At 62.4% G+C, this 27229-nt stretch overlaps 2 protein-coding genes across 8 annotated transcripts; one reads left to right on the top strand and one right to left on the bottom strand.

The window, feature by feature from the left end:
• Positions 1–72: 72 nt before the first annotated feature.
• Positions 73–2593, bottom strand: KLHDC9 (kelch domain containing 9). 3 transcript variants are annotated; one of them, XM_072814792.1, is made up of 4 exons: positions 1403–1932; positions 1095–1254; positions 805–1003; positions 73–351 (listed from the first exon to the last, which is right to left on the bottom strand). In XM_072814792.1, the coding sequence occupies exons 1-4, from the start codon at positions 1915–1917 to the stop codon at positions 185–187; spliced, it is 1041 nt and encodes a 346-aa protein (XP_072670893.1). In that variant the 5' UTR covers positions 1918–1932; the 3' UTR covers positions 73–184. The 3 variants fall into 3 exon arrangements, with proteins under 3 accessions (XP_072670893.1, XP_072670894.1, XP_072670895.1); XM_072814793.1 differs by lacking the exons at positions 73–351; positions 1095–1254 and having other exon boundaries at positions 838–1003; positions 1403–2570; XM_072814794.1 differs by lacking the exons at positions 73–351; positions 805–1003 and having other exon boundaries at positions 1111–1292; positions 1403–2593.
• NECTIN4 (nectin cell adhesion molecule 4) lies at positions 1655–26639 on the top strand. Of its 5 annotated transcripts, XM_072814796.1 has the most exons (14): positions 1655–1879; positions 2838–4844; positions 5833–5958; positions 7276–7397; positions 8064–8147; positions 10301–10444; positions 18979–19338; positions 21308–21598; positions 22551–22671; positions 23565–23713; positions 23882–24038; positions 24322–24397; positions 24599–24673; positions 24911–26639. In XM_072814796.1, the coding sequence occupies exons 6-14, from the start codon at positions 10369–10371 to the stop codon at positions 25133–25135; spliced, it is 1530 nt and encodes a 509-aa protein (XP_072670897.1). In that variant the 5' UTR covers positions 1655–1879; positions 2838–4844; positions 5833–5958; positions 7276–7397; positions 8064–8147; positions 10301–10368; the 3' UTR covers positions 25136–26639. The 5 variants fall into 5 exon arrangements, with proteins under 5 accessions (XP_072670897.1, XP_072670898.1, XP_072670899.1 ...); XM_072814798.1 differs by lacking the exons at positions 1655–1879; positions 2838–4844 and having other exon boundaries at positions 4976–5958; XM_072814797.1 differs by lacking the exons at positions 1655–1879; positions 5833–5958; positions 7276–7397; positions 8064–8147 and having other exon boundaries at positions 2313–4844.
• Positions 26640–27229: the final 590 nt, after the last annotated feature.

The following is a 27229-nucleotide window of genomic DNA, read 5'->3' as shown; positions in this document are numbered from 1 at the left end:
TCCTTCCCCTTGCAAATAAAGATGTGTCTACTTGTTTACTGCCCTCCCCCAAAAAAGAATCACAAACAAATGTTGACTCAGATTGAAATTTAATAAGCATTTGAAATGAGGCAGATAGGTCTGGGGGCAATGCTTTATGAGTCTGCAACAAAACAGGCGTGACAGTGCGTCTTGGCACTATTCTTTAGATAAATAGGTCCAGGATGCAAACCTGTGGACTGGGTGTCCTGCCATCCTCACCAAAGCCCCCAACCAGGTAAAGCTGATCGTTCCAAAGGCAGGTCCGGTGGCCCACACGTTTCAGCCCACGGTCTGCACAGGGGAAGTGAAACCACAGAGGAGGGGACTTTCCTGTTGGGTAAGAGAGAGGGTGCTAAGAGGCAGTAGCATTTTGGCACCATGGGGCTTCTCACGAGACCAAAGGTTTGCCCGTATTTTTTTTTTTTTTAAAGATTTTAATTATTTATTCATGGGAGACACAGAGAGAGGCAGAGACACAGGCAGAGGGAGAATCAGGCTCCCCACAGGGAGCCTGATGCGGGACTCGATCCCAGGACCCCGGGATCATGACCTGAGCTGAAGGCAGATGCTCAACCACTGAGCCACCCAGGTGCCCCCCCCCCCCCGGTTTTTTTCTCCTCAATTTGTGGGTCTCTGCACAGTTTAATATTCTGTGTATTCCTTTAACTGGTCAATTAATTTTTGCTCCTCTTTATACCCTGTCACTCCATCCTCCTTCTGCGTCTGCAGTTCTCCTATCTCCCTACCATGTCCCCCCCCCCTCCCGCAGCAGCCAGCCCTCACGCGTATCATAGATGTAGAGGTCATTGCAGATGGTGTCTCTGGCTCTGGTCAGAGTCTCTCCACCAAACAGCACAGCAAAGGGCCCCACCACAGAGCATGAGTGATGCCGCAGTCCCCGAGGCCCCTGTCGGGCCCCCTGCCCCTTGGTCACGAGCCTGGCAAGCTGTTCTGTCAGATGAAGGGCAGCAGGGGGCTCCTCCTTCGGGGAGAAAGAAGGGGTTGGCTGGAGGAGTTCGGACCTCACAGTTCTAGCCCCCTTCCACCCGCAGCAAGATGGGAGTAGAGAGTACCTTAATCTTCCCCAGACTCCAATGCCCAGCCACTTCCGGTTCGGGGGAGCTGCAGCCCCCAAAGAGCAATAGCTGGTGGCCTGGGCGGGGCCCCGGAGCCGGGAGCAGGGCAGCGCAGTGGCCTGAGCGCGAGGCCGTGCGGCAGCCCTCTTCCTTATAGCTGCGGGGAGGCAGGAGTTCGGGCCTCAGCTGGGCTTTCTGGGGAACGGAAGCGCTCTGCTTCTACCGTGGCGAAAGCACGGAAGGGAGGAAGGGAGGAAGGAGGCGGGGGCGCGGGAAGGGGTGCGCGGGGCGGCGCGGGGCCGTACCAGTAGGTGCGCGCGCCGGGGTCCAGCCTCAGCGTGAAGATGCTCCCGCAGCGCCGCTGGGTGCGGGTCCCGCCCTCCCGGCCCGCCACCCGCAGCTCCCGGTCCGACACGCGGGTGCACGTGTGGCCGCTGAGGCCGGCGGGCGGCCGGCTGCCGGGGGCCGCGCTCCACGCCTCCCACGCTCCGCGCTCGGCGTCCAGGGCGGCCACGGTGGCCAGGCGGCGCGAGCCGTCCCAGCCGCCCACCACGCACAGCCAGCGCCCGCCCACCGGCGCCGCGTCGTGGTGGCTGCGCCGCGGGCCGTCCCCCGCGCCCCGCACCGCCTGGCCCGCGGCGGGGTCGAAGAGCACCGTGTCGCCGCTCGGCTCCGAGGCCCCTCCGCCCGGGAGGCCCCCCACCACGTAGAAGCGGCCCCGCAGCTCAGTGCAGGAGTGGAAGGCCCGCGCCAGGAGCGCGTCCCGGGCCACCGGCCGCCAGGTCCAGCCCGCGCCCCCCGGGGGCCCCGCCAGCGCCATGGCCCGCCCCGGCCCCCCGCACCGCCCGGTCACCCCCCCGGGCCCCCGCCGCCGCCCAGCAACGGCCGCCGCACGGGCCGCCAAGCCCCGCTCACCCGGAGACAGGAGGCCGGGCGGGGGCGGGGGCGGGGGCGGGGGCGAGCGGCCCGAGCGCCTGTTAGCCCCGGGTCCCCGAGGGCGCAGGGGCCAAGGCTGCGCGCGGGGCCGGGAGGGATCCCCGAGGACGCCGCCGCCCGGGAGGAGCCAGCGCGGGGCCGTGAGCGCGGCCCGGGCGCCTGGGAGGCGGCGGACACGGCCTCGGGCCCCGCCGCGCCCCGACTCTCGGGGTGACTCCCCCGCGGCCGCCGCGGCTTCCTCGCTGAAAACCTGTCTGCGGGGTCCGCGTCCCGGGGCTTCCGGAGAGTTCGCGGCGGAGCCCGGAGGGCCGGGAGCGCAGGGGCGGCCTTGCTGCTCTGGCCACGAGGGGGTGGTAAAGCCCGCCTCTCCGGCCTTGTGCGTGTGCGTGCAGGCTGCGGCGAGTGTGCGTGCAGGCTGGGGCTGGGGCTGAGTGTGCGTGCAGGCTGCGGCGAGTGTGCGTGCTCGGCTGGGACCTGAGTGTACATGCTTGGGGGGGGTGTGCATGGTTGGGTCAGGGCCTGTGAGTGTGCATGGTCGGACCGGGGCTGAGCGAACTAAGCCTTGGGGAACTTTGCGCTACTGAGTCCTGGGAAGAATTCCTTACTTCAGCTCGCCTCTTAGACTCATACAACGCAAGGAACTGAGGACGGGGACATCTGGGACCGAGATTAAGGGCAGGGAGGGTCTCGGGATCCAGCGGAAGCTGCCCCTCCTCCGTGTGGGAGCCTGCGCGCCTCTTAGCCCCTCCCTGGGGTCTCCCTTTATGCAAGCGTGTCCCTGAGCCGCCTCCTGTGTCCCTCCAGGACCCGGTGAAGAAGGAAGAGGCCCAGGTCCAAGCTGGTCATGGCTGCAGCAGGAAGTGCAGACAGATTTCTGCCCCCAGCACCACAGGGGTGGAACCCAGCCGGATGGGTCCCCAGGACAGGTCCCCAGTGCAGGGCTGCTCACGGGAGTGATGGCTGCGACTCTTGCCTTTGGTCTCTACCCTTGAACTCATTCCCCCCTCGTGCCCCAGGACTGGAGGTGTAGAGAGTGACAGGGCCATAGTGGGGACAGGCTTGTAACCCCGAGTCTGATGGCGCAGCATCCCCCGCGCCTCTGGGACACCGGGATGAGTCCCACGTGGTCAGGCTCCGTGCTCAGTGGGGAGCCTGCTGCTCCCTCTCCCTCTGCCCTTCCCCCTGCTGTGTGCATGCACTCTCTCTCTCTGTGTCAAAGAGGTAAAATAAAAAAGGAAGGCACAGAGACCAGAAGGTCACAAGACCTGTTTCCCACATGTCCCTAAAGCCAAGACCCAGTAAGAGCCTGGAAAGTGTCGGCCCATCCAATTCCAGCTTTCCCTCAGTCTAACACAAGGTCCTCAGTTTTCCCAGATCTTGGTAACAAACTCTGCAAACAGTCACCACCTTTCTTTTTTTTTTTTTTTTTAAGATTTAAGAGCGAGCACGAGGGGAAGGAGGGGGAGGGGCAGAGGGAGAGAACCTGAGGCAAGCTCCCCGCTGAGCTCAGAGCCTGATGTAGGGCTGGACCTCGGGGCCCTCCCATCAGGACCTGGGCCTGGACAAGAGTCCAGTCGCTTAACCAACCGCAGCGCCCAGCTGCCTCCCCAGTCACCACCTCTAGTGTCCCTGACTGCAGTCTGAAGGCCAGCCTTCTCCCCAAGAGCGCTCTGACCCGCTAGCCTCCTAACAGCTGGACTCAAGATCTGTCACACTTCCCAGGACTTAGGCAACGAGCTGCGGGGGGGCAGGGGCAGGGGGCTGTGTCATGTCACCTACGCCTTCTTGACCCACATGCCCATTTTGTCAGACTCCTTTTCTTTTTTTGTTTTTGTTTTTTTGTTGTTGTTGTTTTTTCTTCCCAAAGCTCTTGTTTTTTTTTTTAAGTAATCTCTAAACCCCATGTGGGGCTCGAACCCACAACCCTGAGACCAAGAGTCACATGCTCCACCGACTGAGCCAGCCAGGCGCCCTGGGACAGATAGTTTCTGCCCTGGGACAGATAGTTTCTGCAGTCTCCTGGGTAGAACAGGGAACTCCCCACCCAGGGGCCTTTCCAGCCTCTCTCCCAGCTCCGTGACCCTCCTCCCAGCTTCCACGCCCCCGCTCCCAGCTTCCACGCCCCCGCTCCCGTCCCATCTAGTAGCTAGAGGTGGTTATCCACTGGGGGGGGAGGTGCTCAGGACCCCTGCCTCCTGTGGTTAGTCTAAATCAAGCGAGAGAGGAGAGAGAGAGAGAGAGAGAGAGGAGAGCAAGAAGAAAACAGGAGGCAAAGCCAAGGGCCTTGTGTGACGTGCGCTTCACGCCCCAGAGCAGCACCCACCGTGGCACTGAAGGAGCAGGACGGGGTGAGGGCCCGAGGGCAGCCGGAAGGGCTCCTCCGTTTCTGCACCTGCGTCACCTGCTAATAACCTCCGGAGCCCATCTCGCCGCCCGACGGGGTCCCCAGGTGACACGGCCGCATCAGTCCTTGGCAGAGCTCCCGCTGTCCTCTCCTTGCCCCCGCTGCACCCTGACCCCGGCCCAGCCCTGGGGCTCAGCGCTGCTCGGGGCCCGCCGGCGGGGCCGCGTCCCTGGGCTGTACTCCGACCCTCTCCGGGTTTCCCCGCTCACTCTGGCCAGCTGACTGCCCGCCCCCCACCTTCCTGGCCCGGATTCGGGCTCTTGGCTCTTAGTTCTTGGCCAGAACGAGGACCTGGACCAACAGAAGTGTCGAGAACCGGCCAGGACGAGAGGCTGCAGGAGGCCCTGCGTCAGGAGCTCGTCCCTTAGAGACGCGGCCGGGAAGGGGTTTGAGAGAAAGCTGGAGCCGTAAGCAGGGGGTTGGAGGGGAGAGGGCAGGGGCAGAGGTGGGGTGCGGATGGGGATTCTTAAGGGACTTCATGCTATTGAACAGGGAAATGTCGTCGTTGGGTCCCTGTGGAGAGGGGAGTAGGCGGGAGGGGCAGGGGGGGGCAAGCGGGCTTCCCAAAATGTCTCTAGGTCTTTCTGTCTGTGTCAGACTTGGTCTCACCGTCTTTGTCTCTGAATGACCCTCACCCGCTGGCTCCGAGTGCGTCTGTCTCCTCCTCACCCCTTTCCTGCTCTGGGTGTCTGTCTGTCTCCCGTGCCTGGAAATGGTCATGATGCAGGAGGCCCTTGGGGTGTCTTGGAGCTGGAGGAGCTGGCCCCTGGTTTTCGGGGCCCCCTGGGTTGGGCCACCCCTCTACGACGGCTCTGCGTCCTAGCCTCTGACCAGGGCAGCCGTGCTGAGTGCTGAGTGCTGCTGAGTGCTGAGTGCTGAGTGCCGGCCAGGGAAACAGGTAGAGCTGCAGGTCCAAGGTGGCGTGGATCTTGGAGGGGAATGGAGGAGGGAACTCGGGGTTTATGAGACAGGTGAGCGTCCCCGGGCCACACAGGAGGAAGATCATGCCAACCAGCTTCAGAAGAAAATCTGCCCTCAAATTCCGGGAGTCCCCAGTTACTCCCCGTTCCCGCCAGCGTCGCCCTCTTCCTTGGTCCTCTCAGGTTTCCCCCAGGGAACACTTGCCTGTCCCCTCCGGGCCTTCGCGCCCTCTCCACGAAGCTCCCAGCCCTCCCAGGCTTCCTGCAGCCCTGGGCCTCCTGCTCTCCTGGCCTTGAGGTGACACCTCGGCTCCGCAGCTGCCCTGCTACCCTCGGTGCCCGGCCCGAGGTTGAGGCTTGGTTGTAGGGTGTCCGCAGGCTCCCCCCCCCCCCCCCCGCCGCCCCAGGGCAGCTGAGTGCGGTGGGGACAGGCGCTCAGGCCGATGACCAGGAAGTGGCTGTCTTTGCCTTGCAGAGGACCATTCCCACACTGGGCGTGAGCGTGAGCGGCCCCGAAGGCCTGGTGCTCCCTGCAGGCGCCGCAGGTGTAGGCTCTGCAGGCCCGCTGGCCCCTGGGGGCTGCCTCCGTGCTCCCCAGCAGGTGGGCTTCCTGGGAAGACCTGGGAGGGTGCAGGGGGCACCACTTGGGGTCCTCACTTTAGAATCCATGCTCTTGCCAAGCTCCCAGGACCCCGCCTCCTCTGCTCTTACGTCCTCCTCGCTGCTGTCACCCCTTGGAAGACTCCTTTCCATGCAGGCTCCCACTCTTGCCCTACACCTGCCAGGACCTATTTCTAGAGGCTTCTCAAAGTGCCAGCCCATCCGGAGACAGGGTCAAAGAATAAAGGCATCTATCTCCTACCCCAGGCCCTGGTGCTGGAGTTCATGGTGTCAAGTACTTGCAGATGCCCAGGGAGCCCGTGGGGTGAGGGCAAGGAGGCGGGGCTTCTGCACACACGGGCCTGTAGGACGGGGCCCACGCGTGCCTCTGCGGAGCCATCTCGGCTGGCTGCGTGGGTCACTCCAGCAGTAGACCTCTTTAGGAACAAGCAACTCCAGTCCCCTGAGCTCCAGGGGAGGTTGAGAGGCAACCAGGAGGCATGGCTGTGACGCAGGGACGGGGCTGAGGTCCGGGCATCTCCCGGCCTGCAGGCCGCGGAGTAGGAGCAGCAGAGCCCGTGAGACGGAGCCTCAGGTGAACCCTCAGGGAAGACAGGACGCCGTGGCCCACAGGGCGGTGCTGCTGTGGGGGCAGAGGCGTTTCCAGGGGGGGAGAGCTGCTGGAGGTCCTCCCGTGGGAGCCCCCGCATGGGGGAGGGGTCCTAGGAAGGGCCCAAGTGAGCTTGAGGCTTCTACCCGCAAGTGCCCTGGTCCTGGGGACAGAAGCCAATCCCGAATCAGTAACCTGCCATGACGTCCATCAGCACCCCAAAGCCCCTCTGTACAAACTAGGAACCGAGGCAGAGAGCGGATCAAAGCAGCTTCCCATCACCCAGAGGAACCAAGCTGTGTAGAACTGGGTCGCCGACAATTTGTCCACACTCATGCTGCCTCCTGGCTCCACAATGATCTATTATTATCCACTCCTGTCTCCCAAAGCCCAAGGGTCTCCTCCACCCGCGCCCCGAGCCTCTGACTCTCCTCTGACCTGGGATCCCACTGCACACAGGGGTGTTACTCACTCACTAGGGGCCTCTCTCATCTGCCCGAACCCCAACCCATCGTCCTGACCTCCCCCCCCAACCCTCTCTGCCCCCTGCCTTGACCCGTTCCCTCTCCCCCTCACTCAACCTGACCCTCACTCTCACTCTTCTCACCACCCCACCCCACCCATCCTTGTCCCTCCCTGACTCACCTCCAAGTCCCATTGACACAAACAAAAATTTCAGCACAACCCACTCCGACCGGTTTGGCTTAGGTGTGCAGCCTGCCACGGGGACAGAGCTGAGTTGTGAGCCGATGCTTGGACACACGCAGATTGTGAACGTCTGCAGTTCTGCTCACAGGAGCAGTGCGAGTGTGGGCGCCGCAGGCACCCAGGTACACCATGGGAACATAGGGTGGGCCATAGGGTCCTATGGTTTGTTTCCCACCCCCCCTCCCCGAGGGCTCCCTGAGGGCAGGGGTCCCCCGCCCCACCCGGAGGTCAGCAGGCCCCCGCGGTGATGGTGCTCAGACAGGTGAGCCACTCACCATGCCACCTGGGCTCCAACTGTCCCCGCTGTCAGGGCCCCGAGTTTGGGTGGGAGACGGTAGGTAGTGAGGCACCAGGGGGGCGGGGGTTCAATGAGGAGGAAAGAAGAGACTCCAGAAAACCAGGCACGGGCCTAGAGAGTCTTCGAATGCCCTCCCCGGGCCCCGTTGACGTTGGGGGCATACTCCCCGGGGCGGGGTTGGGGGGAGGGGGAGGGGTGGCCCTGTGAGACAGGAGTGAGGGCACCGAGCGGAGGGCGAGCCTCCAACGTCATGGGGAGGCCGAGAGGGGCTGCCCAGCCCAACTACACCGGGAGCATCCTGGCCTTGAGAAGGGCTCTGGACGGACAAACACAGCTGGCCGGGGGAGGGGGAGGGACTGAGGGGCTCCCAGACTTCCTGGCCGGGAGCCCCATGGATGGGTGGGGGTACCCTGTGCATGGAGAAGCTGAGGAGATCCAGGAGGCGGGTGCCCACCTAGTGACCTAACTGCCCTGCTGCCCCCTGCCTCAGTTTCTCCCGTGGTTTCCTGGACCAGGAGGGGTGAATCCGTGGGAAGGAAAGGAGCTCCTCTGAAACCGTGCGATAGGATCCAAGGTGTGATAATCATAATTATAACACGGGATGCTCCCCCCACCCATTCCCCCGGCCCTACTCCACCCCTGCCGAAGCGGATCTCAAAGCAGCATCGGGGTGAGGCCTCTCCCCCGGCACAGGCGGGGACCTGCGTCCCGGAGGGGAAGGGGTTTGCCAAGGTGGAGGTGGAGAGAAACTGGGGAGTTGGGGTGTCCGGCCTGGGCCCTGGGGCTACCCCGGACCTGCTGGAAACAGCCCTCGAGGAGGAAGAGGTCACTGCCACGGCCACTGCCAAGAGCTGAGTCCAGACCGGAGTCAGGGGCACGGTCCAGAGGCAGGGTGACGGTCTGGGTGACGGCTCGGGCTCAGGGCACGCAGCATGCCCCCTGGACTGACCCTCCGGGGCCCCCCTTTCCTTGCTGACATCCATTGCCTCCCAGATTCATGCCTTCGGCCTAAAGGTGTTCAGAGCCCACCACGGGCCGCCGGCTGCCCGAGCGCCGGCCACCAACACAAGGTCCCAGCACAAGCCTGACCTTCCAGGAGCCCAGAGCCCGTCCCTCCTCCTGTCCCTCGTCCCGTCCCTCGTCCCGTCCCTCGTCCCCACACGCCCCCCAAAGCCCTGGCACACAGCAGGCTCCGGTCAGTGTTTCGCGCACTGAAGCTCACATTTATTTAAGGAGATAAGATGTGCACAAATGATGGGGGTACATGAGCTCTAATACGGGGCGCAGCAGAGGCTGCGGAAGGACAGGCTGACAGACTCGCCCTGGGGGTGGGGAGCTGAGAAAGCTCGAAGATGCAGCGTTCGGGTTCAGCTTTCAACTTCGGCAGAGGTGGAGGTGTGGGGTGTGGGGTGTGGGAAACACTCCCCGCGAGGTGACCCCCGCTGCTCTCGGTACCCCTTCCTGCCTCCCCCCAGACAAGAGGGCCCTGCTGCAAAGCGAAACCTCTATTTCCCTTTCTCGCGTTTAGCTCCGTGTTTACCTGCCTGCCCCTCCCCTTCACCCAGTTTTTTTTGGGGGGTGGGTGGGAGTCAGCCCCCTCCCTCTGGCTATCCCAGGCTGGCCAGTAAGCTTTTGTGTAACTTGGTGGTGACATTTTTTGCGTAAGGCCCTTCCGAGTGTGCGTGTACTTATAGGGACACAGGGACGGCGGGCGGGGCGGGGGGGGGGGGGGTTCAAAATGGACATGACCACGGGGTAAAGGGTAAAACGACCGTGGAGAGTCGCGCTGATGCACTTCTGGGCTCCTGGCCAGGCAGCGAGGAGGCGCTGCCCCTCAGATGGGGGCCTGCTGGGGGGCCAGGAGTCCGTGGGGCTAATTTCTTGTCAGTCCTTTGGCTTCTCCTACAGCCGCTGGGACTGGGGAGGGTGTCACTTCCGCTCCTTCCCCGGGGTCTTTGAACTGGATCCCTGTCTCATGGACAGAGATGCCCGAGAACCCCCGTGTTACCACCTCTGCTGCGTACCCCCCAGCAAGCCCGGTCCCCTCTCGGGGCGTCTTTCTCACCCGAAGGGTCAGGTGTGTGGGCCAGCCCTGGCCTTCTCAGCTCTGGCCTGCTCTGATTTGCAGCCTCAAGGCTGAGCCCCCCAGGAGATCGGGGAACTAGGCGAGGCCCTGGGGAGGCCACGCGGCTGGCAGGGGTGTGGGATGCTTGGGTTCCTTTCCACCCACAAGGGCCTTGCCCCTGTTCCTCCTGGCCTGGTGCCTCGTCTTTGAGCTACGCCGGGCCTTCCTCTGCCGCACCCCCGGCCCCTGCACCCCGCCCCTCCCTCCGCAGCCCCTTCCGTGCTGCCAGGTAAGGCCCTGGAGCTGCCGGTGGGATCCCCCACCAGGTCCTTCCCACCTCCCCTCCCTCCCTGGCGCCCATTAGCTAGCCCGGCCGTGGGGGCGGTGGCTGCTGAGTCTCCGTGCCAGGCCCAACCCCCGGAGACGCACCTGTTCTGACCTGCTGAGCAGGTTCCCAGGTTTCTGCCTTCGTTGTTGGCCGTGGCGTGGGAAGCAGCTCTGGGGGAGCTCGGAGCTCCCGACCACGGGTCTTTGGGGGGGAGCTCTAGCCGGGTGGGTAGAGCAGGGCTGGGTCCCCTGCAGAGACCCCAGAGGGCTCGGCAGGTGTGTCAGTGCCTGGGGACTCCGTGACCTCCTGCCTCCTGGGTGGGTGCCCTCCCCAGCTCCAGCGCGGCTCCCAGGGAGATCTCAGTGGAGCTTCAGAAACGCCGGACGGCTCTGCCTCTGCTGGATGCCTCTATCCCTGGGAGCCGAGATGTGGGGGCCCGAGGTCCTGCTGCTGCTGCTGCTCCTGGCGTCATTCACAGGTAGGACTTGCCTGAGCCATGGGGACCCTTGCTCCTGGGGCCGAGCCAGCGCGCACACACGCACACACGCACACACACGCACAAATAAATATACTCTTGACTCTGGACTGAGGGACCTATTTGTCTCCCACCCCCACTGCGAGTACTGCCCCCAGAAGGGCCGGTGTCACTCTTTCCCTTCTACCCTCTTCCGGCCCCAGGCCATGTCACTCTGTCTAAGGTCCCGGATCCCCGACCACCGCTGCCACAGCTGCCTCTGGGGAAAGAGACATGTTGACCCCGTGCAGGTGGGCAGGGAGGAGGAACAGATGGGGACGCTCTCACCCCAGGGTTTCCCGGAGGCTCCTTCGCCTGCCCCCCCCCCACCCCCAGGCTGCAAAACTGCTGACTGGCGCTGGGCTGACTCAGGGTTGAGCTGGTTTTTGCAGTCATCAGGGTGTAGGAAGCCCGATGCCCGGAGAGTGGACAGGGCACTCCTGTTGGCTTCTTCCCTCGCCATGATGTGCTAGAGTGCCGGGGGCGGGGGAGCACCTGCTGGGAGAGGACTGCGGAGCTTGGGCCTTCGCTCTGGCCCCTCTCTTTGCCTGGGCTCCCTATTAAACACCAGGGTGCTCAGGGGGGCGTGATCTGAGATGAGCGGGGGTCTAGGGTAGGGCACCTTCTAGACAGGGTGTGGTCTCCTTTTGTTTATTCCCTGTCCCCTTCTTTTCTGGACCAGATGCCTCATGTTACTCCCGTCTAATGCATATATAGCAGATATAAATCACAGGAACTTATCTTCAGAGTGGGGGAGAGCGTGTGCGTGTGTCTCTGCATGTGTGTGCACAGTGAGGCCACGGTGGGATCCTGTCGGCTGTTCCCAGCATAAGGAGGGACTGGGGAATCTTGGTCCTCAGAAGTCAGAGCCCTACCTGGGTCGGCCCAGGAGCCGTTGCGAGGGGGCCTCCTTGTCCAGCAGAGCCCAGCAGTGATTGCCCTGTCTGTCCCCGGCGGAAGCCGTCGGGAGAATGAGGCATAGGTGTGTGGGTGGGTGGCCGCTGCCCTTGCCCTGATCTGACAACGGAAGGATGGAAGGGTCGTTGGCCAGTCTCCAGTCACAGGATACTGAGCTCCAGCCCCTGCCTCCTACCCCTGACTTAATTCGCATTTTCCAGACAACCCTCCTCACTTGCTCAGGCCCAGAGGGTGGGGTCTGGTCGCTGGGGCCAGGGAACTCGGCAGCCACTTTTCTGGTGGATCTACCCACCCCTGAAGAATGGAGCCATGAGGTCTGAGGACATGGAAGGGGTCAGAGAGGCCACCGCTCAAACTGCCTCATTTTACCGAGACAAATAGGTAGGCAAGTGATGTCCTAAGGTTACTCCATGTTAGGGGCACCCGGGTGGCTCAGTCGGTTAAGGGCCAGACTCTTGATTTCGGCTTAGGTCATGATCTCGGGGTCATGAGATGGAGCCCCGCGTCGGGCTCTACGTTGGGCTCGCGCTGAGCCTGCTTGAGATTCTCTCTTTCTCTCTCTCCCTCTGCCCCACCCCCATCCACTGCTTGTACTCTCTGTTTAAAAAAAAAAAAAAAAAAAAAAAGATTACTAGTGTTAGAAGCACGGCCAGGGTCAGTATCTTGGTCTCCCAGCCCCTCACCCTTTAAAGGTTGGTACATCTGGGCGCACAAGGAGTCCAGCTGGGTCATTAAATGCTGGGGACGCAGTGGGGAACAAGACCTGGTCCCCGCCTTCTGTTTCCAGGACACAAAGGCTGTGCTAAGAGAGGCCCAGGGAAGGGGAGCGGAGACCTCTCGTAGTTAAGGCATCACCCTGACCTTGCCCAATGCCTGAGGGGCAGGTGCCCCGGCTACCTACCGGGGTGGGGGTGGGGGTCCCTGGCCCCAGGCTCCTCCCGAGTAGCTGGTGCCCAGGGAGCCTCCAGTCTGCGGCTGCTGTGAGGCCTCCGTAGACCCGGGTGGTGCTCTGAGGCCGGGAACTCAGACCCTGGCTCCCGGCCTGATGACCACCTCCGCTGCCACCCCCTTTCCGGCTCTTCTGTGCGCAAAGCCCCGGGGGAAGCAGGAGGGTTTCTTGTCTCTGAAAAAGCCTTGGACTGGAAGTCAGGAGTCTTGTGTTCTGGCCCCATTTTTGCTATTATTTTGCTAGGTGACCTTGGGCAACTAAGAAGGTGGACTCCACAGGCAGGAGGCAGGACCCGCCGGTGGCCGTGGGCTTCCAGCGCGACAGCCCTGCGGCCGTGGGACCGTCCAGGCCCGTTGGCCAGGGAGGCGCTGGGGGCTGGAGCAGGTGGTCAGTCTGGCTGTGCTGCTCACGGGGAGGAATGTCCTGGCCCATCTTTCAGGGGGGCCTGAGGTGGCTGTACCCTGGACGCTGCCTTCTGCCCCTGCCCTGCTACAAATCAGTGCACCCCCCCACCCCCGACTCCTGGGCCATTAGAGCTCTGAGCCCCAGGGCCCTGCCCCACCCCTGCCAGGGAGAGGAGCCCAGGCTTGGGAGGCGCCTGACACCACAGTTCTTTGTCTCTTCTTAATGGGATGAGTTTCCGGGTGAGGTCCCCTCCCTCCCCCCTCCCTCATCTCCTGCCCCAGGGCTGAGGGGCCCAAATCTAGACACCTCTCCAGTAGGACCTAGTTTCTAGCTCTTTGTCTGCCCAACGGGGTCCTGTGGGTGAGGGTTTCCCCCGAATTCTGTGGTCTGCCCTCCAAGGATTAGGATCAGCTTTCTACCTGAGGTTAGTTTCCTCGAAAGGGAGGGGCCCCATCCCTGCTTTTCTACTCCTGTTTACAGAGGGGGGCAGGCCCTTTCCCACAGGACCTACCCAAACCCAGGGAAGCCAGCAAGGGAGGCCAGCTTCCCCACCCAAGGCGGCAGGGACCGAGGAGAATGCCAGGGAAGCCCTGTGGCCCCGGTGACCTTGGTCCCCCGCTCCTGGCGTTTCAGGGGCCCGGGCTAAGGGGAGCGCGGCTACCGCGATGGCAGCGAGAGCCCATGGTCCCCGCTTCTGGAGCACAGTCTCGACGCCCGGAGCCTGCCAGGCCGAGGAGGGCGGCCGCCGCAGCGAGCGAGCCTCCAGAGGAGAGGCCGCCTCCACTTGCTGGCCTCCACGGCTTGGCCGAGCACTGACTGGAGGCCAGCGGAGAGCAGGGCTGGGAGTGGGCGCGGAGTCGGGAGGGATGGGGGGCAGGAGCCTCGGGGCTGGACCTGCAAACTGAATCTGCAAGGAAGGTCCAGGTCCAGTTGGGAACTGGGGGCTGAACTCGGGGCGGGCCACCAGGCTCCAGAGAGGAGGCGCTGGAGGAGGACCTGGAGCCTCTGGCCTCAGGAGCTCTTCCCATAGTTTTCTGGCTACCCTACCCCCTCCCTGCTTGCCTTCAAGATGGGTGAGAGCTGGGTTGGGGCTGTGATTTGGGGTGGGGCAGAGCTGGCCCCTGCTTTGTGGGGGGGTGGCTGGCAGGATTTCGGGGTGGGGGGTGGCTAAGATCTCAGGAGTTTGGGAGAAGCAGAATTCTGGGTCTCCCACCCACAGTGTGGCTGTTGTGGTGACTCAGCCTGGCTCAGACTCTGGCTCCGGGGGGTTTAGGGGACTTATCTGTGCTGGGAGCTGTGTCTGGGCCAGAGCCGGCTGCCTCAAGGCCTGTCCTCCTGCATTGTTCTCGCCTCCCTTTGTGATCGGTGTGGCCCCCCTCCCCAGGCACTAATCTGTGGGTGGGCACTTTGCCCGGGTTGGGAAGCTCTCCCTAAGCTGGGGGGCTTAGGACAATGGGGGCTAAGTGAGAGACGGGGATGAAGGCAGAGGGAGAACCTCCTGGTTTTCCAAGTTCCTCAGCACTCCAAGGCCAAGGTTACGGGGAGAAGGGTGGAAGGAAACAGGCTTGCTGGCTTGTTGATGTTACCTGTCCTCTAGGGGAGACGGAGACGTCAGGGCTCCTCCCAGGTCCTTTCTTACCCCAAACTCTCCCTCATATTTCAGCTCCGTCTGGGAGAGGCTGCTGCTGTGGGGTGAGGGAAGCAAGAGTTAACAAAGGAGGATGAGCCCCCGGACAGCTTGGACCCCTCCCTGCAGCCCCGGGCAGGATCCCCCCCTTCCCACCAAACCCACACCAGACAACCCTTACCCCAGGCCTGGAGCTAGAGCAGGTTTTTCTGGTGGTGGCAGCAGAAGCAGAGGTCTGATAGATTCCCAGGGAGAGGCCTCCTGGGGGGCCAGCGGGGCTCGGGGGCACCCGGGGGGGGGGGCGGTGAGATGGGTGGGAGTCCTTCTAGTAGGAACCTGAGGAGCAAGGGCAGGGTGAGCCTTTGTTTGCTTCTGCTGGGGAGCCCTGAATGGCAATTTCCCATCACCTGGAGGGACAGTGACCTCATCTCTGGGTACCTACCTCCACCTGAGATGAATCTGCCCTGGAGTCTGGGGTGAGGTGGGGAGGGGCACCTGGCGACACCGCAGCTGGGACGCAGGGGTGAGGGCGCTGAGCCACCCACTGCCGACCAAGGGCAGCTCACACAGACAGACAGTGGCAGCCAAGAGAAGCCGACATCAAAATATTTATTCTGTGCTCGGGAGTTCCGCGGGCTGGGAACGTGCGCATGCGGATGTGGGAGACACACGTGTGTGCACACACACACGCACACATGCGTGTGCACACATACTCGCCACCCCATGCTTCTCGCTCCCAACTCAGCCAAGCACGGCCACCTTCCTAAGGATGAGATGTGGGCACATACAAATGTGCAACCCCCCCCCCCCCCCATCAAGTAAGGAGCCGCCGCTCGTGCACGAGGTAGCGCTGAGGCCCGCCGGGCCCTCTCCAAAGGCATCGTCCGTTCAGACGTGCAGGGCTCACGCCGACTCGCTTCATCCTCACGGCCCCACCTCTAGGACCCCTCCAAGGCCCCCCTCCGCACCAGCAGGGATGTGGCCCCTCATAAGGCAAAGCCTCTGTCCTCAAAGACGCCGTTGTCTGCACCTGCTGCCCGACGCCACCTCTGATAGGGACGTCGGGACCCAGGTGCCCGGTAGAGAGCGGGCAACCCAGGCCGGGGATGGAGGGCCTGTCTGGGAGCGGGCGGGGTACGCAGAGGGCAGGGCCCCAATGAGGCCCGTGGGGGCCTGGCCAGGGGTGGGGGAGGCTGAGGCAGGGATCCCGTCTGGCCAGTCGGGCCTGTTCTCGCCCTTGCGCAAGCTGGTGGCTGGTGGCGGCTGTGGCTCGGCCTGCTGCTGTGCGGCATCTGAATCACCAAGGCCCCTGACCTGCGTCCTGGTGCTGCCCTGGGAGGAGGGGTGGGGACGGCCGAGGGAGGAGTGCCCAGCCAGCGGAGTCCACCGGCCTCAGCAGACAATCTGCGGCACAAGGGGCCGTGGGCCTGGCCCAGCCTGGCAACTACATGCCCGCGGGGTGACCTCACCAGGCAGGCGGTGTGTCTCCTTTGCTCCGGTGACATCATCATGCTGACGCCGGGCGGGCACTGGGTGGGGGAGAGGAGGAGGAGGCAGTCCTGGCCTGCCCTGGCCTGGCAGTCTGGGCTTCTGGGTCCAGCGAGCCCAGGACAAGGATCCTAGAGCCCCAGTTCTCGCTTCCTTCTGTTGCAGCCTGTGTGCATGTGCGCATGTGTGTGTGCAGGTGTGTGTACGTGTGTGCATGCACGCGTGTGCAGGAACTGGAGGAGGATGTTGTCCTCAGCTGAGATGCTCCCGCCCGATAGTGGATTCAGGATGATGAGGGCGGTGGGGGAGGTCCCGAAGGGACTCTCCTGGGCACCTCTGCCTGCAAAGCTGGGGCCTGTCACCGGGGAGCAGGGATCTTGGACTCACAGGGAGGGACACCGAGGACTGCGACTCAGGCATATGCCTGCTGCGCCCTGAACGACGTATATGTTGGGGAAGATGTGGGTGATCAGTTGCAGAGAGGGGCAGATGGTTGGCAAGTGTAGGGACAGGGATGGAAAAGATGCCATCTGACATTGTCCCAGAAATAACCTTTCGGAATGTTCCGGTGTCCGGGGGAGCCGGGCTTGGGATCAAGACAGCGGCATCTGAGGCAGAGGATGTGCTGGGGGATGGGCCCCTATCTCCAGCCCACCTCCAGCCCTCCCGGGGCAGCCCTGCTCCCTCCAGCGCCCGCAGGAGGTGTCTGGGAGGGGTGCGGTGGTTAGCTGGACTCCCAGGCTGGGCTGGGTGGGACCAAGACCGGCTTAGGCAGGTCAGGGCCCTGGTATCTGGCCCTGCAGGTCTGTCCCGTCCCATTCGGGTCCTCCCAAAGGCATCCTCCCTCCCTCCCTGTGCCCCTGCTAGCAGGGCCCCGGGGGCCCCCTTCCTCTGACCCATGCTGTGCCTCAGTGGGACCCTCCAGTCCTCTCTAGTGGGGCTTCACCTTCTCCCTCCAGAGCTGCCCCCTCGCCCACCTCTTTCTCTGTGCAGTCTGGAGCTGCTCCCTTTGGCAGGAGCCCAGGGAGCCAGCCTATCCTGCCTCCACCCCGGTTGTCACGGCAACCCCTCCCTGTCCACCCAGCCCAACCAAAGATTCAGTCCTTTTCCTTCTACTTTTCCTTCTCTTCCTACTTTGCCTGTCTCTCTTTCTCTCTCATTCATTCGTTCATTCATTCATTCATTCATGGCAATCGGGCACCGATTACGTGCTAAGAATGCAGACCACATGCCACTGAGCACTGAATCAGTTTCCATATGTGATGCAAGACCCAGTTTCTACTCTTGGTGGGGAGGCCCATCCAGGGGATAAAGTACTATGGAGAGGTAAGAGCAGGGCGCCGGGGCAGAACAGAGGACGGGCAGCTCGCCTGGGGGAGGGAGGACTCTGGGAGGAAGTGATGTCTAAGCAGAGTCCTGAAGGATGAGTAGGAGTTATCCAGACAGTGACGAGTCGGAGCCACCAGACATAGGGAGGAGGGCCTTCCAGGAGGGGCAGCGTGTGAGCAAGGCGTGTGACCTGCTGGCTGGAGGTCAGGTCGGGGCTCTGCACTTTTGGGGGTTGCTGGATATAGGTTCCGAGGCAAGGAGCTCTTGGCATCCCAGAGAGAGCCCTCACTCTGCCCCCAGCCCTATGTTTCCGTGGCTCCAAATTTATTTCTCCCTGACCATGAGCTTCCCCAGGCCCTGCCTCCCTCCTAAGCTGCTTATCCTAGAAACCTAGGGGTTGTTCTTGTCTCTTGTCTTGCACCTCCCGTTCTGGTCAGTGATCCAGTCCTGCCGAGCCTCCGCCAGGGCGGTCCCCTCGTCCCCATCCCACAGCACCAAGCATTCCTAGTGAGTCTGGGGGCTTCAGTGTCCTCACTTCCTGGTCGGAGGCACAGCGCCCCTGGCCCCTCGCTGTAGTAGATGCCCCGAGAATTCCTTTGCCCAGCGTGGAAGGCGCGCCCTCACGTTCCTCTCCTGCTCAACAGCCCTCTGCCTTAGGTGTGTCCTTCCCTCTCTGCTTCCCCAGCCAGCCAGCCTCCCCACCCCTTGGGTTTGCCCACCTTAGTCCCCGACCTGGAATCCCTTTCAGGGTCTCTCCCCCTGCTGGTCCTCCCCAACTCCCCAGGAGGCCCTCCCATGTGACCCAGGTCCCCAGCGACTGTCCCGGTCCACCACTAGCCTGCAACGCAGCACCGAGCACTAACTCAGGGATGGTCACACCTTTCCGTATTGGTGCCCAAATGTCTCTCTTCCTCCTGAACAGATCTCAGGTCCCGACAGGGCAAGAAAGGGATCCTTCTTTGAAAATTAGGTGACGTGATAAAGACCGCTGGGTGCTCTGCACTGCTCCTCGCCGGTGCTCCACGCACTCGCCCATCCTCACTGGTCCCGGTCTCTGCTCCTCTGATTGTGGCTCCCCATCCTGACCCTGTCACCACGTGTGCCCTGACCTCATGCCCCTGGGCCTCTGACCCGGGGCTTTTCTGTCTTCAGTGACTAGCTCATTCTCTGAGCCTCATTTCGTGCCATTCCTCCCACATAGAATACCTTCTTTGGGAATCCAGGTCTCTCATCTTCAAGCCATGAAAAGAATGTTCTCGAAGGGCCTCTCGGGTTGGACCCTTCCCACACTACATGCCCCATCCCAGACGCCAACTGTTTTCGACCCTTGCCTTGGCTCCCAGCCACGCCTCCCGAAAGCATTCACTCTCCACCTCTCCTGGATACATCGAACCTTCTGTGAAAGTCTGTCCATGGCTTCCCCGTCTTCATGCACATAAAACCCATTTCCGGGAGAGGACTGTGAGCTCCCTGAGGGCAGAGGCTAGGTCTCTCCTCCGTGCAGAGCCTCCCACCTCAGGATGGCTCAGGACACAATCCCGGGCTGGGAGAGGGTGTGACGCCTGCAGCCAGTGCCCCTGTAGCCTTAGGCAAGTCACTTCCTGTCCCTGGGTCTCAATTTCCTCATCTGTTAAATGGTGATAATGACGCCCACCTCTTGGGATCCTTTTGTGGATCTAATGAGGTAATGGACGAAAGGCGCTGGGCAAGCAGAAAGCGCTCCAGGAATTCCAGGGTTCTGGGGCGCCCCTAATCTTGGCCGCTCCTGTCCGCCCTCTGCAGGCCGGTGCCGGCCGGGTGAGCTGGAGACCTCGGACCTGGTGACCGTGGTGCTGGGCCAGGACGCCAAGCTGCCCTGCTTCTACCGAGGAGACCCCGGCGAGCAGGTGGGGCAGGTGGCGTGGGCTCGCGTGGACGCGGGCGAGGGCGCCCGGGAGCTGGCGCTGCTGCACTCCAAGTACGGGCTGCACGTGAGCGCGGCCTACGAGGGCCGCGTGGAGCAGCCGCCGCCACCACGGAGCCCCCTGGACGGCGCCGTGCTCCTGCGCAACGCGGTGCAGGCCGACGAGGGCGAGTACGAGTGCCGCGTCAGCACCTTCCCCGCCGGCAGCTTCCAGGCGCGGCTGCGGCTCCGCGTGCTGGGTGAGTGGGCCGCGGGCTGGGCTGGGGGTGCAGGCCCGGGGTGGCCTGGGGCGGCCTGGGCCTCCCGGGGCAGGAGGTGGGATACGCAGAGATGTGCTCTGCAGGAATGCATGGGTGGGTGCATGGGTGCATGGGTGGGTGCACGGGTGGGTGCTCCGCGGGGGGGAGAAGAGGTGGGTCCTGCCGCGGTGAGGGAGCCCCAGCCAGACCATCCTCCCGGCCAACCCCGAGACTCCTCCCTCAAGGGACCCCAGCGGCTTGCTGCGTGCAGCTCCTCCAGCCTTGGACAAGAATCCATGTATTGGGCGGGTCTTCATTCTGCTGATGCCCGCTCCCCGAGCCTTGGGCACCTTTGCTTTCTGAAGCAAGGGGGCACAGGCTCACTCTGTCTTCTGCACGCCAGCCTTTCAAAGGGCTGAGGATCTTTGTCACTCCCCCACACACACCCTCACGGGGCCCCCAGCCTCTTCTCTTCTGGAAGCTACACTTACTAGTTCCTGCAGCAGTCCTGCCCAAAGTACTCATTCATGGCCTCACTCACCATCCTGAGGTCCATGGGTTTTTTTTCTATTTTTTTTAAAGATGTTTTTTTATCTATTCATGAGAGAGAGAGAGAGAGAGAGAGAGAGAGAGGCAGAGTCACAGGCAGAGGGAGAAGCATGCTCCATGCAGGGAGCCTGAGGCGGAACTCGATCCTGAGTCTTCAGGGTCACGCCCCGGGCTGAAGGCGGCGCTAAACTGCTAGGCCACCAGGGCTGCCCTGAGGTCCATGGTTTTAAAACGTGGGGTTGAGATAAGGACATGTAGACCCAGCCCTGACCAGTGTGGTTGTGTAGGACCCGTGGGGCTGACACCTTCCTTGATCTGGACCTTCAGTGAATGTGGGTGGATTGGAGACCACAATCACTTTTATTATTTATTTATGTATTTATTAAAGAATTTATTTATTTATTTGACTGAGAAAGAGCACACAAGCAGGGGGAGAGACAGAGGGAGAGGGAGAAGCAGGCTCCTGGCAGAGCAGGGAGCCTGATGCGGAACACGATCCCAAAACCCTGGGATCACAACCCCAGGACCATGGGATCAGGACCCCAGCCCGAGGCAGAAACTTAACCAACTGAGCCACCGATGTGCCCCTACCATCACTTTTAAACCACCACTTTGCACTGTGGGTTCTTGTGGTCCACGGAGGCCCTAGACTTATGGTCTAGTTGAGTCATTTTCATTCTGTGCTGGAGCTGTTAAGGTTAGGAAGATAAAAATAAAGCCTTTAGTTTCTCTTTATCCAACACTAGCCTTGGGGGTGAAATAGTGTAAATCTAGGCTTCTGTCCCCTAACAGCTGACAATCTGGCACAAATCATTTAGCCTCCCAAGCTCCAGTTTCCTCTTGTAAAACAGGGGTGATGATCCCTACTTTGCTGGTCTGTTGACAAGATGAAATGAAATAACATTTATAAAGTGTTTAGCACAATACTTGGCACATAATAAGTGCTTTGTAAGTGATGGCTATTATTATAGGATATAGATGGTATCTGGTTACTTTTTAAATTTACTTCATTATTTTTATTGAAAAATGATCCAGAGGCGCCTGGGTGGCTCAGTTGGTGAAGCATCTGCCTTTGCCTCAGGTCATGATCCCAGGGTCCTGGGATGGAGCCCCACCTCAGGCTTCCTGCTCCATGGGGAGGAGCCTGCTTCTCCCTCTCCCTCTGCTCCCCCAACACACTCATGCTGTCTCTCTCTCTGTCAAATAAATAAATAAAATCTTAAAAAAAAAAAAAAGGTAAAAAAAACAAACAATAGAGAAAGGTACAAAGTCAGCTGAAATTTTCCCTGGTGTCTATGTCGGTGAAATAAGAGAAGAAAAAAGAGCCTGAAAATGTTTGCCCGTGGACGACTGAGCTGGGACGGGGCAGGGCCTCCTGGTGGGTGTGCTGACCATGACCCCTGTCTCCCACCACCTGCAGTGCCCCCCCTGCCCTCCCTGAACCCCGGGCCAGCGCTCGAAGAGGGCCAGGGCCTGACGCTGGCAGCCTCCTGCACAGCAGAGGGCAGCCCAGCCCCCAGCGTGACCTGGGACACAGAGGTCAAGGGCACGGCGTCCAGCCGTTCCTTCAAGCACTCCCGCTCAGCGGCCGTCACTTCCGAGTTCCACCTGGTGCCCAGCCGCAGCATGAACGGGCAGCCGCTCACCTGCGTGGTGTCCCACCCTGGCCTGCTCCAGGACCAGAGGATCACCCACGTCCTCCAGGTGGCCTGTGAGTACTCGGAGCTTGGGTACAGAGACCCTGATGAGCCACGCCAGTCTGGCCAGGCTGGATCCCCAAGGCCCCCTGGTGTGGCCGTGACGGATCACTCCGAGCTCTCTGACCTTCAGTGTCCTCCTGTTTACGAAGGACATTGCCCTGCTCCACAGCGCGGTTGGGAGAATCGGGTATAGACCCGGGGCGAAGGCACTTAGACATACACGCAGCCGGACAGGCTTGCTGAGGGCGGCGGGCCCCGCGGCCTGGCCCGCGTGCCGGCCGGACCAGCCCTGCTTCTGCTGCTCGCCCGGGGTTGCTCAGTCCTGCTCGTCTGCAGTGTCCCCAGCAGCAGCAGGAGGATAATTATGGGAACTTCACAGGGTTCTGACGGGAATTAGAAACCACAGAGGCAAAGCGTCTCACACGACGCCTAGTGCATAGATGCTACTCATACTCAGTAACCTGGAAAATGTCTTCCTGGCATTAAACTCCGAGCCTCTTCGGGCATAGGACTCCTTCCTGTTCCTACTAACCCTACAGGAGGGCTTCCACAAATGCTTGTTAAAGAAATGTACGAATAAGTCGGGTTGAAGCCTTTGGAGAATCAGGGAGCGTTTCCGGAACACCTGTCCTGTGGCCAGCACTCCGCTAGGGACTGCAGGGGATTCAGAAAAAGTGTGAATCTTTTCCGAGGGACCTAGAGGCTCATAGCCCAGATAAATCACTATGGACTCTGAGCTCAGAGAGGGGAGGGGACAGCTTGCCGAGGACCCAGCAAGGAGGGCCTGGACTAGGTTGGCCGCACAGGAGGACAGGGCAGGGACTGGGAGGGTGAGAGGGGGTGTTGGGGGTGAGGAGGGAGGGCAGGGGGCAGGGGTCCTCCAGGGAACAGCATGATCAGGTCATGGAACAGCATGATCGAAAGCCTCATTCCCCTTATTTCTCCTCCCACCTCCCATTCCAGTCCTCGCTGAGGCCTCCGTGAGGGGCCTTGAAGACCAAAAGCTGTGGCAGGTTGGCAGAGAAGGCGCTACACTCAAGTGCCTGAGCGAGGGGCACCCCCCTCCCTCGTACAACTGGACACGGTAGGGACCTGGCGCCCGGGGGAGGGCCTCGCTTGGGACTAGGCTCCTGCCCTCACAGGGCCACCGTGTTCTCCTTGTGGGCTGGGACAATATATCCTAACCCCAGATGTATCAGGGCACATGTTCAGGCCTCCGCAAGAATATGCGCCGTCACCAAATGCTATTATTGACTTGCACCAGGGAGGCTGGGATACGTGGTCCCTGGTAGGGAATCAGGCAATAAGTCCTTGATTTTCTTCTCCCGCTACATCAAAATTATGAAATATGATACAATATTTAAATGTTAATATTGTCTGTGTTTACGTATGTGCCCAAAGTGGACAGGACAAAAAGGCACAGCGGGTTGTTACTGCTGTCGCACCGACACTGTGACCACTGCAGCTTTGCCAGTGCCTCTGCGGGTCCGAGATGTCCAGGGAACCGGGGCGGGGGGCAGGCATCAGGTGCGCGGGGGTGACCCCACCCCAGGCGTGTTCTCCGATGTGAGCAGGGGAGTCCTGCGTGTGGCCTCGGGCCCAGGCTCTGCTGGTGCCCTGCCGTGTGCACTCACGCTTCCCAAGCACGTGGGGCCCAGATAGGAGAGGGGAGCCCCCCCACCCCCACCCCGCGGGCTGCCGGCCTCATCCGCTGGGTCCCAGGTTCTGGGTGACGTCACAGCTGCCGGAGCAGGTGGGATGGCACGCGTGCGGCTGTTCCCCGGGTGTGTGGGGGGTGCCCGGGTCAGGCCGGGCGGCCGGGAGAAGGGGCCTCTGCCCAGACCTGCCCCGGGGAGGGAGGGGCACCGTGGGAACAGCCAGCGGCTCCGGGTGACGTCGTGGGGAGGGCGGTGGGGAGCTGCCCCGGCATGTCGGGTGGTGGCGGCTGCCGCCCGCCCCAGCTTCCCTGTCCCCCAGGTTGGACGGGCCCCTGCCCAGCGGCGTCCGTGTGCAGGGGGACACGCTGGGCTTTCCTCCGCTGACCGCCGAGCACAGCGGCACCTACGTCTGCCACGTCAGCAATGAGCTGTCCTCCAGGGACTCCCAGGTCACGGTGGACGTCCTCGGTGAGCCCGAGGCACCTGCAGGGGGATGGGGGGGAGTGGGGGGGACTGACGCGGAGGGGCAGGTGGAGGGGCGGTTTGGGACCCGGGCTGTGAGGGCGAGGAGGTGGCCCGTGAGGGCGGGGGTGCCCGGGACCTGGGCAGCGCCTCAGACTCGGGGGTCTCCCGCAGACCCAGAGGAGGCCCCGGGGAAGCAGGTGGACCTGGTGTCGGCGTCCGTGGTGGTGGTGGGGGTGATCGCCGCGCTCCTGTTCTGCCTCCTGGTGGTGGTGGTGGTGCTCATGTCCCGGTACCATCGGCGCAAGGCTCAGCAGATGACCCAGAAATAGTGAGTGCGGGCGGCTGCGGGCGGGGAGCAAGCTGGGAGCCAAGCCCAGGTGAGCGGTGGGGCGGGGGACCCGGACCGGGACCGTCGGGGCAGGTGGGCCGCGGCTGGTGGGGTCACACCCACGTGGCACGCACACGCACGCCCCACCTGCAGCCACTCATTCCCACTTGCGGGGACCGCGCGACACCCGCGCCCTGGCTCCGCGTGGCCCGGGCTTGGCCGAGGAGGGCGCCCCTGGGGACACGCTGCCCCCCGCTGCTCCTAACGGGCGGGTGTCTCCTAGCGAGGAGGAGCTGACCCTGACCAGGGAGAACTCCATCCGGAGGCTGCACTCCCACCACTCGGACCCCAGGAGCCAGGTGCGTGCCCGGGGACCCCTGCAGACCGGAGCCCGCCCTGCGGGGCTGGGGCTGGGGGCGCGGCTGCCCCGGGGGTGCTGGGGCGGGGTGGGGAAGGGGAGCTCGGCGGGTCAGGGAGAGCTGGACAGGTCGGGCGGGGGAAGGCGAGGAGGGCGGGGCCGAGCCCTGTTCTGACTCCTCCCCCGTGTCCGGGCCCCACAGCCGGAGGAGAGTGTAGGGCTGAGAGCCGAGGGCCACCCCGATAGTCTCAAGGACAACAGTAGCTGCTCTGTGATGGTGAGGCCCCGGCCCCGCCGGCGTCCCCGCCGCTGCCCTCGGGCCCCCTCCTGCTCCCCTGCGGCAGGCCAGCGCCCCGGAGCCCGGGCGCCTCTGCTCCCGCCTGGCCTGCCCCGGCCTCCACCCGGAGCCTCGCCCCTGCCTGCACCTGACCTCTGCCCCGAGCGCTCCCCAAGCGGCCCCCCTGCCGTCGGGCGGCGCCGGCTTCCTAAGGAGCCCGCTGTCCTTGGCCTGCAGAGTGAAGAGCCCGAGGGCCGCAGCTACTCCACGCTGACCACCGTGCGGGAGATTGAGACACAGACCGAACTGCTGTCCCCAGGCTCCGGGCGGGCAGAGGACGAGGAAGACCGGGATGAAGGCATCAAACAGGCCATGAACCATTTTGTTCAAGAGAACGGAACCCTGCGGGCCAAACCCACGGGCAACGGCATCTACATCAACGGGCGGGGGCATCTGGTCTGACCCAGGCCTGCCTCCCTCCCCTGACCCTGGCTCCTTCTGCTGACCTGGGGAACCTTCGCTCATCTCGGGGGGCCTCCCTCAACACCGTATTTCTTGAGGAAGACGCCCCCCATCCCACTGACTGCTCGACCTTTTCCTCCAACCCTTCTGTTCGACGATGGGGGGGTTGTCTGTCGGTTGAGTCCTCCCAGCGCGTGTGCGTGTGTGTGTGTGTGTGTGTGTGTGTGTGTGCAGGTCGCTGTGTGCATGTGCGCTTGTGTGAGTGTCCGCTGACCGTGCGTGTGTGTGCGGGGGGTGCCCGTGCCCACGTGTGTGTCGTGCTGTCCTGCCCGAGTCCAAGTGAACCGTGGTGGGTTTGGCTTGCGTGTCGTGTGGCTGTGTGACCTCTACCTGCAAACGCAGGTCATCTCCTCAGACCCCAGAGCAGTATTAATGGCGCAGAGGTTGGAGGCAAGAGGTGGAGACGGCGGGGGGTCAGGTCCAGGTGTGCAGGCATGGCTGGAACTGGATTCTGGCCTGGGTTGGGGAGCCGGGCTCCCACGGTGGCAGATACTGTGCCACCAGCCCAGGGGTCCCCCAGAGGCTAGAGCTGTGAGCGGTGACGCCGCTGCCCTCTGGTGGCCTCGGTGGCCTCTGGGCCTGCTGCATGTGCCTATTTTCTATAAATAAACCTGCTGGAGGAGTTTCTTTAAGGAATACTCCTCCAAATACTTTAATAAGAGAAGCAAATCTTTAAGAAAAAAAAAAAAAAGAAACTTTTGATTGATCTGAACGTTTGTCATTACTTGGTTTGGTCAGAGCTGGGCCAGCGTAGGAAGTCGCAAAGCTGACCTCGCTCGACCCCCGCAGGGGGTTAACGCTGATGCTTCTGGAAAGTGCTCCTTCAAGGCCCTGGGATTCAGGCAGCTGCCTAGGAGGGAGCCTGGCGCTCCGGGGTCTGAGGCCGGGATGTGAGCGCCTCTGTCCCCGGCTGCAGGGGGACAGGGTGAGGTCCTGGCTCCTTGGGGCCCTTCAGCCCTTCCCCTGGCTGCGTGTCTCTTCTTGGCTGCATCCACGATGCCTGTGGTCCCTGGGGAGGTTGCTGGGTGGGTGACGGAGCTCCTGCTTTGGTCGTGGTGTAGGGGAGACCGGGTAGGGATTACAGACCCAGGGGGCCAGGGAGTTCGGGTGGGGCCAAGGAGCCGCCAAAGCGGGCCTCGGGGTCTCTAACCTGGGGCTCTTCTGACAGTTTCTGTGGGTCTGGGGGGGTCTACCTATGATCCAGCATTGCCCCCCTGACGCACTTGGCAAGAAAACCTAGACTGTGCCCAAACCCTCCCTGGCCTGAAATCTCCTGGATTTCTGGGCCAACGGAGATGCCATCCCTTGCTCCCCAGCCAGCCCAGGACTTTGACTGTGGAACCCAAAGATCTGGGTTCCTGGTATGTACATTTTTTTTGTGTAAATATGTGCATATTTGTACATAAAAATGATATTCTGTTTTTAAATAAACAGATAAAAGCTGTTTTGCCTGGTTCCTGTCTCGCCCCTGGGCCCTGTAAGCCCTGAACAACTCAGCACCTTCCTCCCTGCGGCCCGGGCAGGGGAGGAGCTAGGATGCCTGTGGCTGGGAGGTAAAGGGGAAAGAAATGCCCTCTGCCCTGCCTGAGAGTTCCCCCGAGGACCACAGAGCGAAAAGCCCCTTCCCTCCGCGCACGGCGCCGTCAGTCCTGTGTCGTGTTGGGGTCTCGCCGGAACAGGCCCGGGGGGCAGATGGCTGTGTGCACACTCTTTCCAAAGAAGCCGACGCTCAAGTGAGTCCCACAGAAAGGGTCGGAAGGATGAAAGATCACCTCGTTCACCCCCTTGGTGGTCACCTTGGTGTGGACGCTGAGGCTCACGGGGGTGATGGGACTTGACCGAGGCCACAGGCCGTCGGGGGCTGAGCCTGGGCACCTGCCCCGCCCAGGCCAGCCTCCAGTCTCCACCTCAGACCCCCCAAATTCTGGTCTCGAAGGACCTGCTCAGGTCCCGGGCGCCACCACCCCACCCCGGGGCTCTGACATCACCTTGCCTTGACCAATGAGCGAAGTCCCAGTGATGGGTTGAGGATGT

This window comes from Canis lupus, chromosome 38 (assembly GCF_048164855.1).
Source record: "Canis lupus baileyi chromosome 38, mCanLup2.hap1, whole genome shotgun sequence".
Classification (NCBI taxonomy): domain Eukaryota; kingdom Metazoa; phylum Chordata; class Mammalia; order Carnivora; family Canidae; genus Canis; species Canis lupus.
The sequence above is the reverse complement of the archived record's forward strand: the minus strand, read 5'-3'. Positions and strand labels throughout refer to the sequence as shown.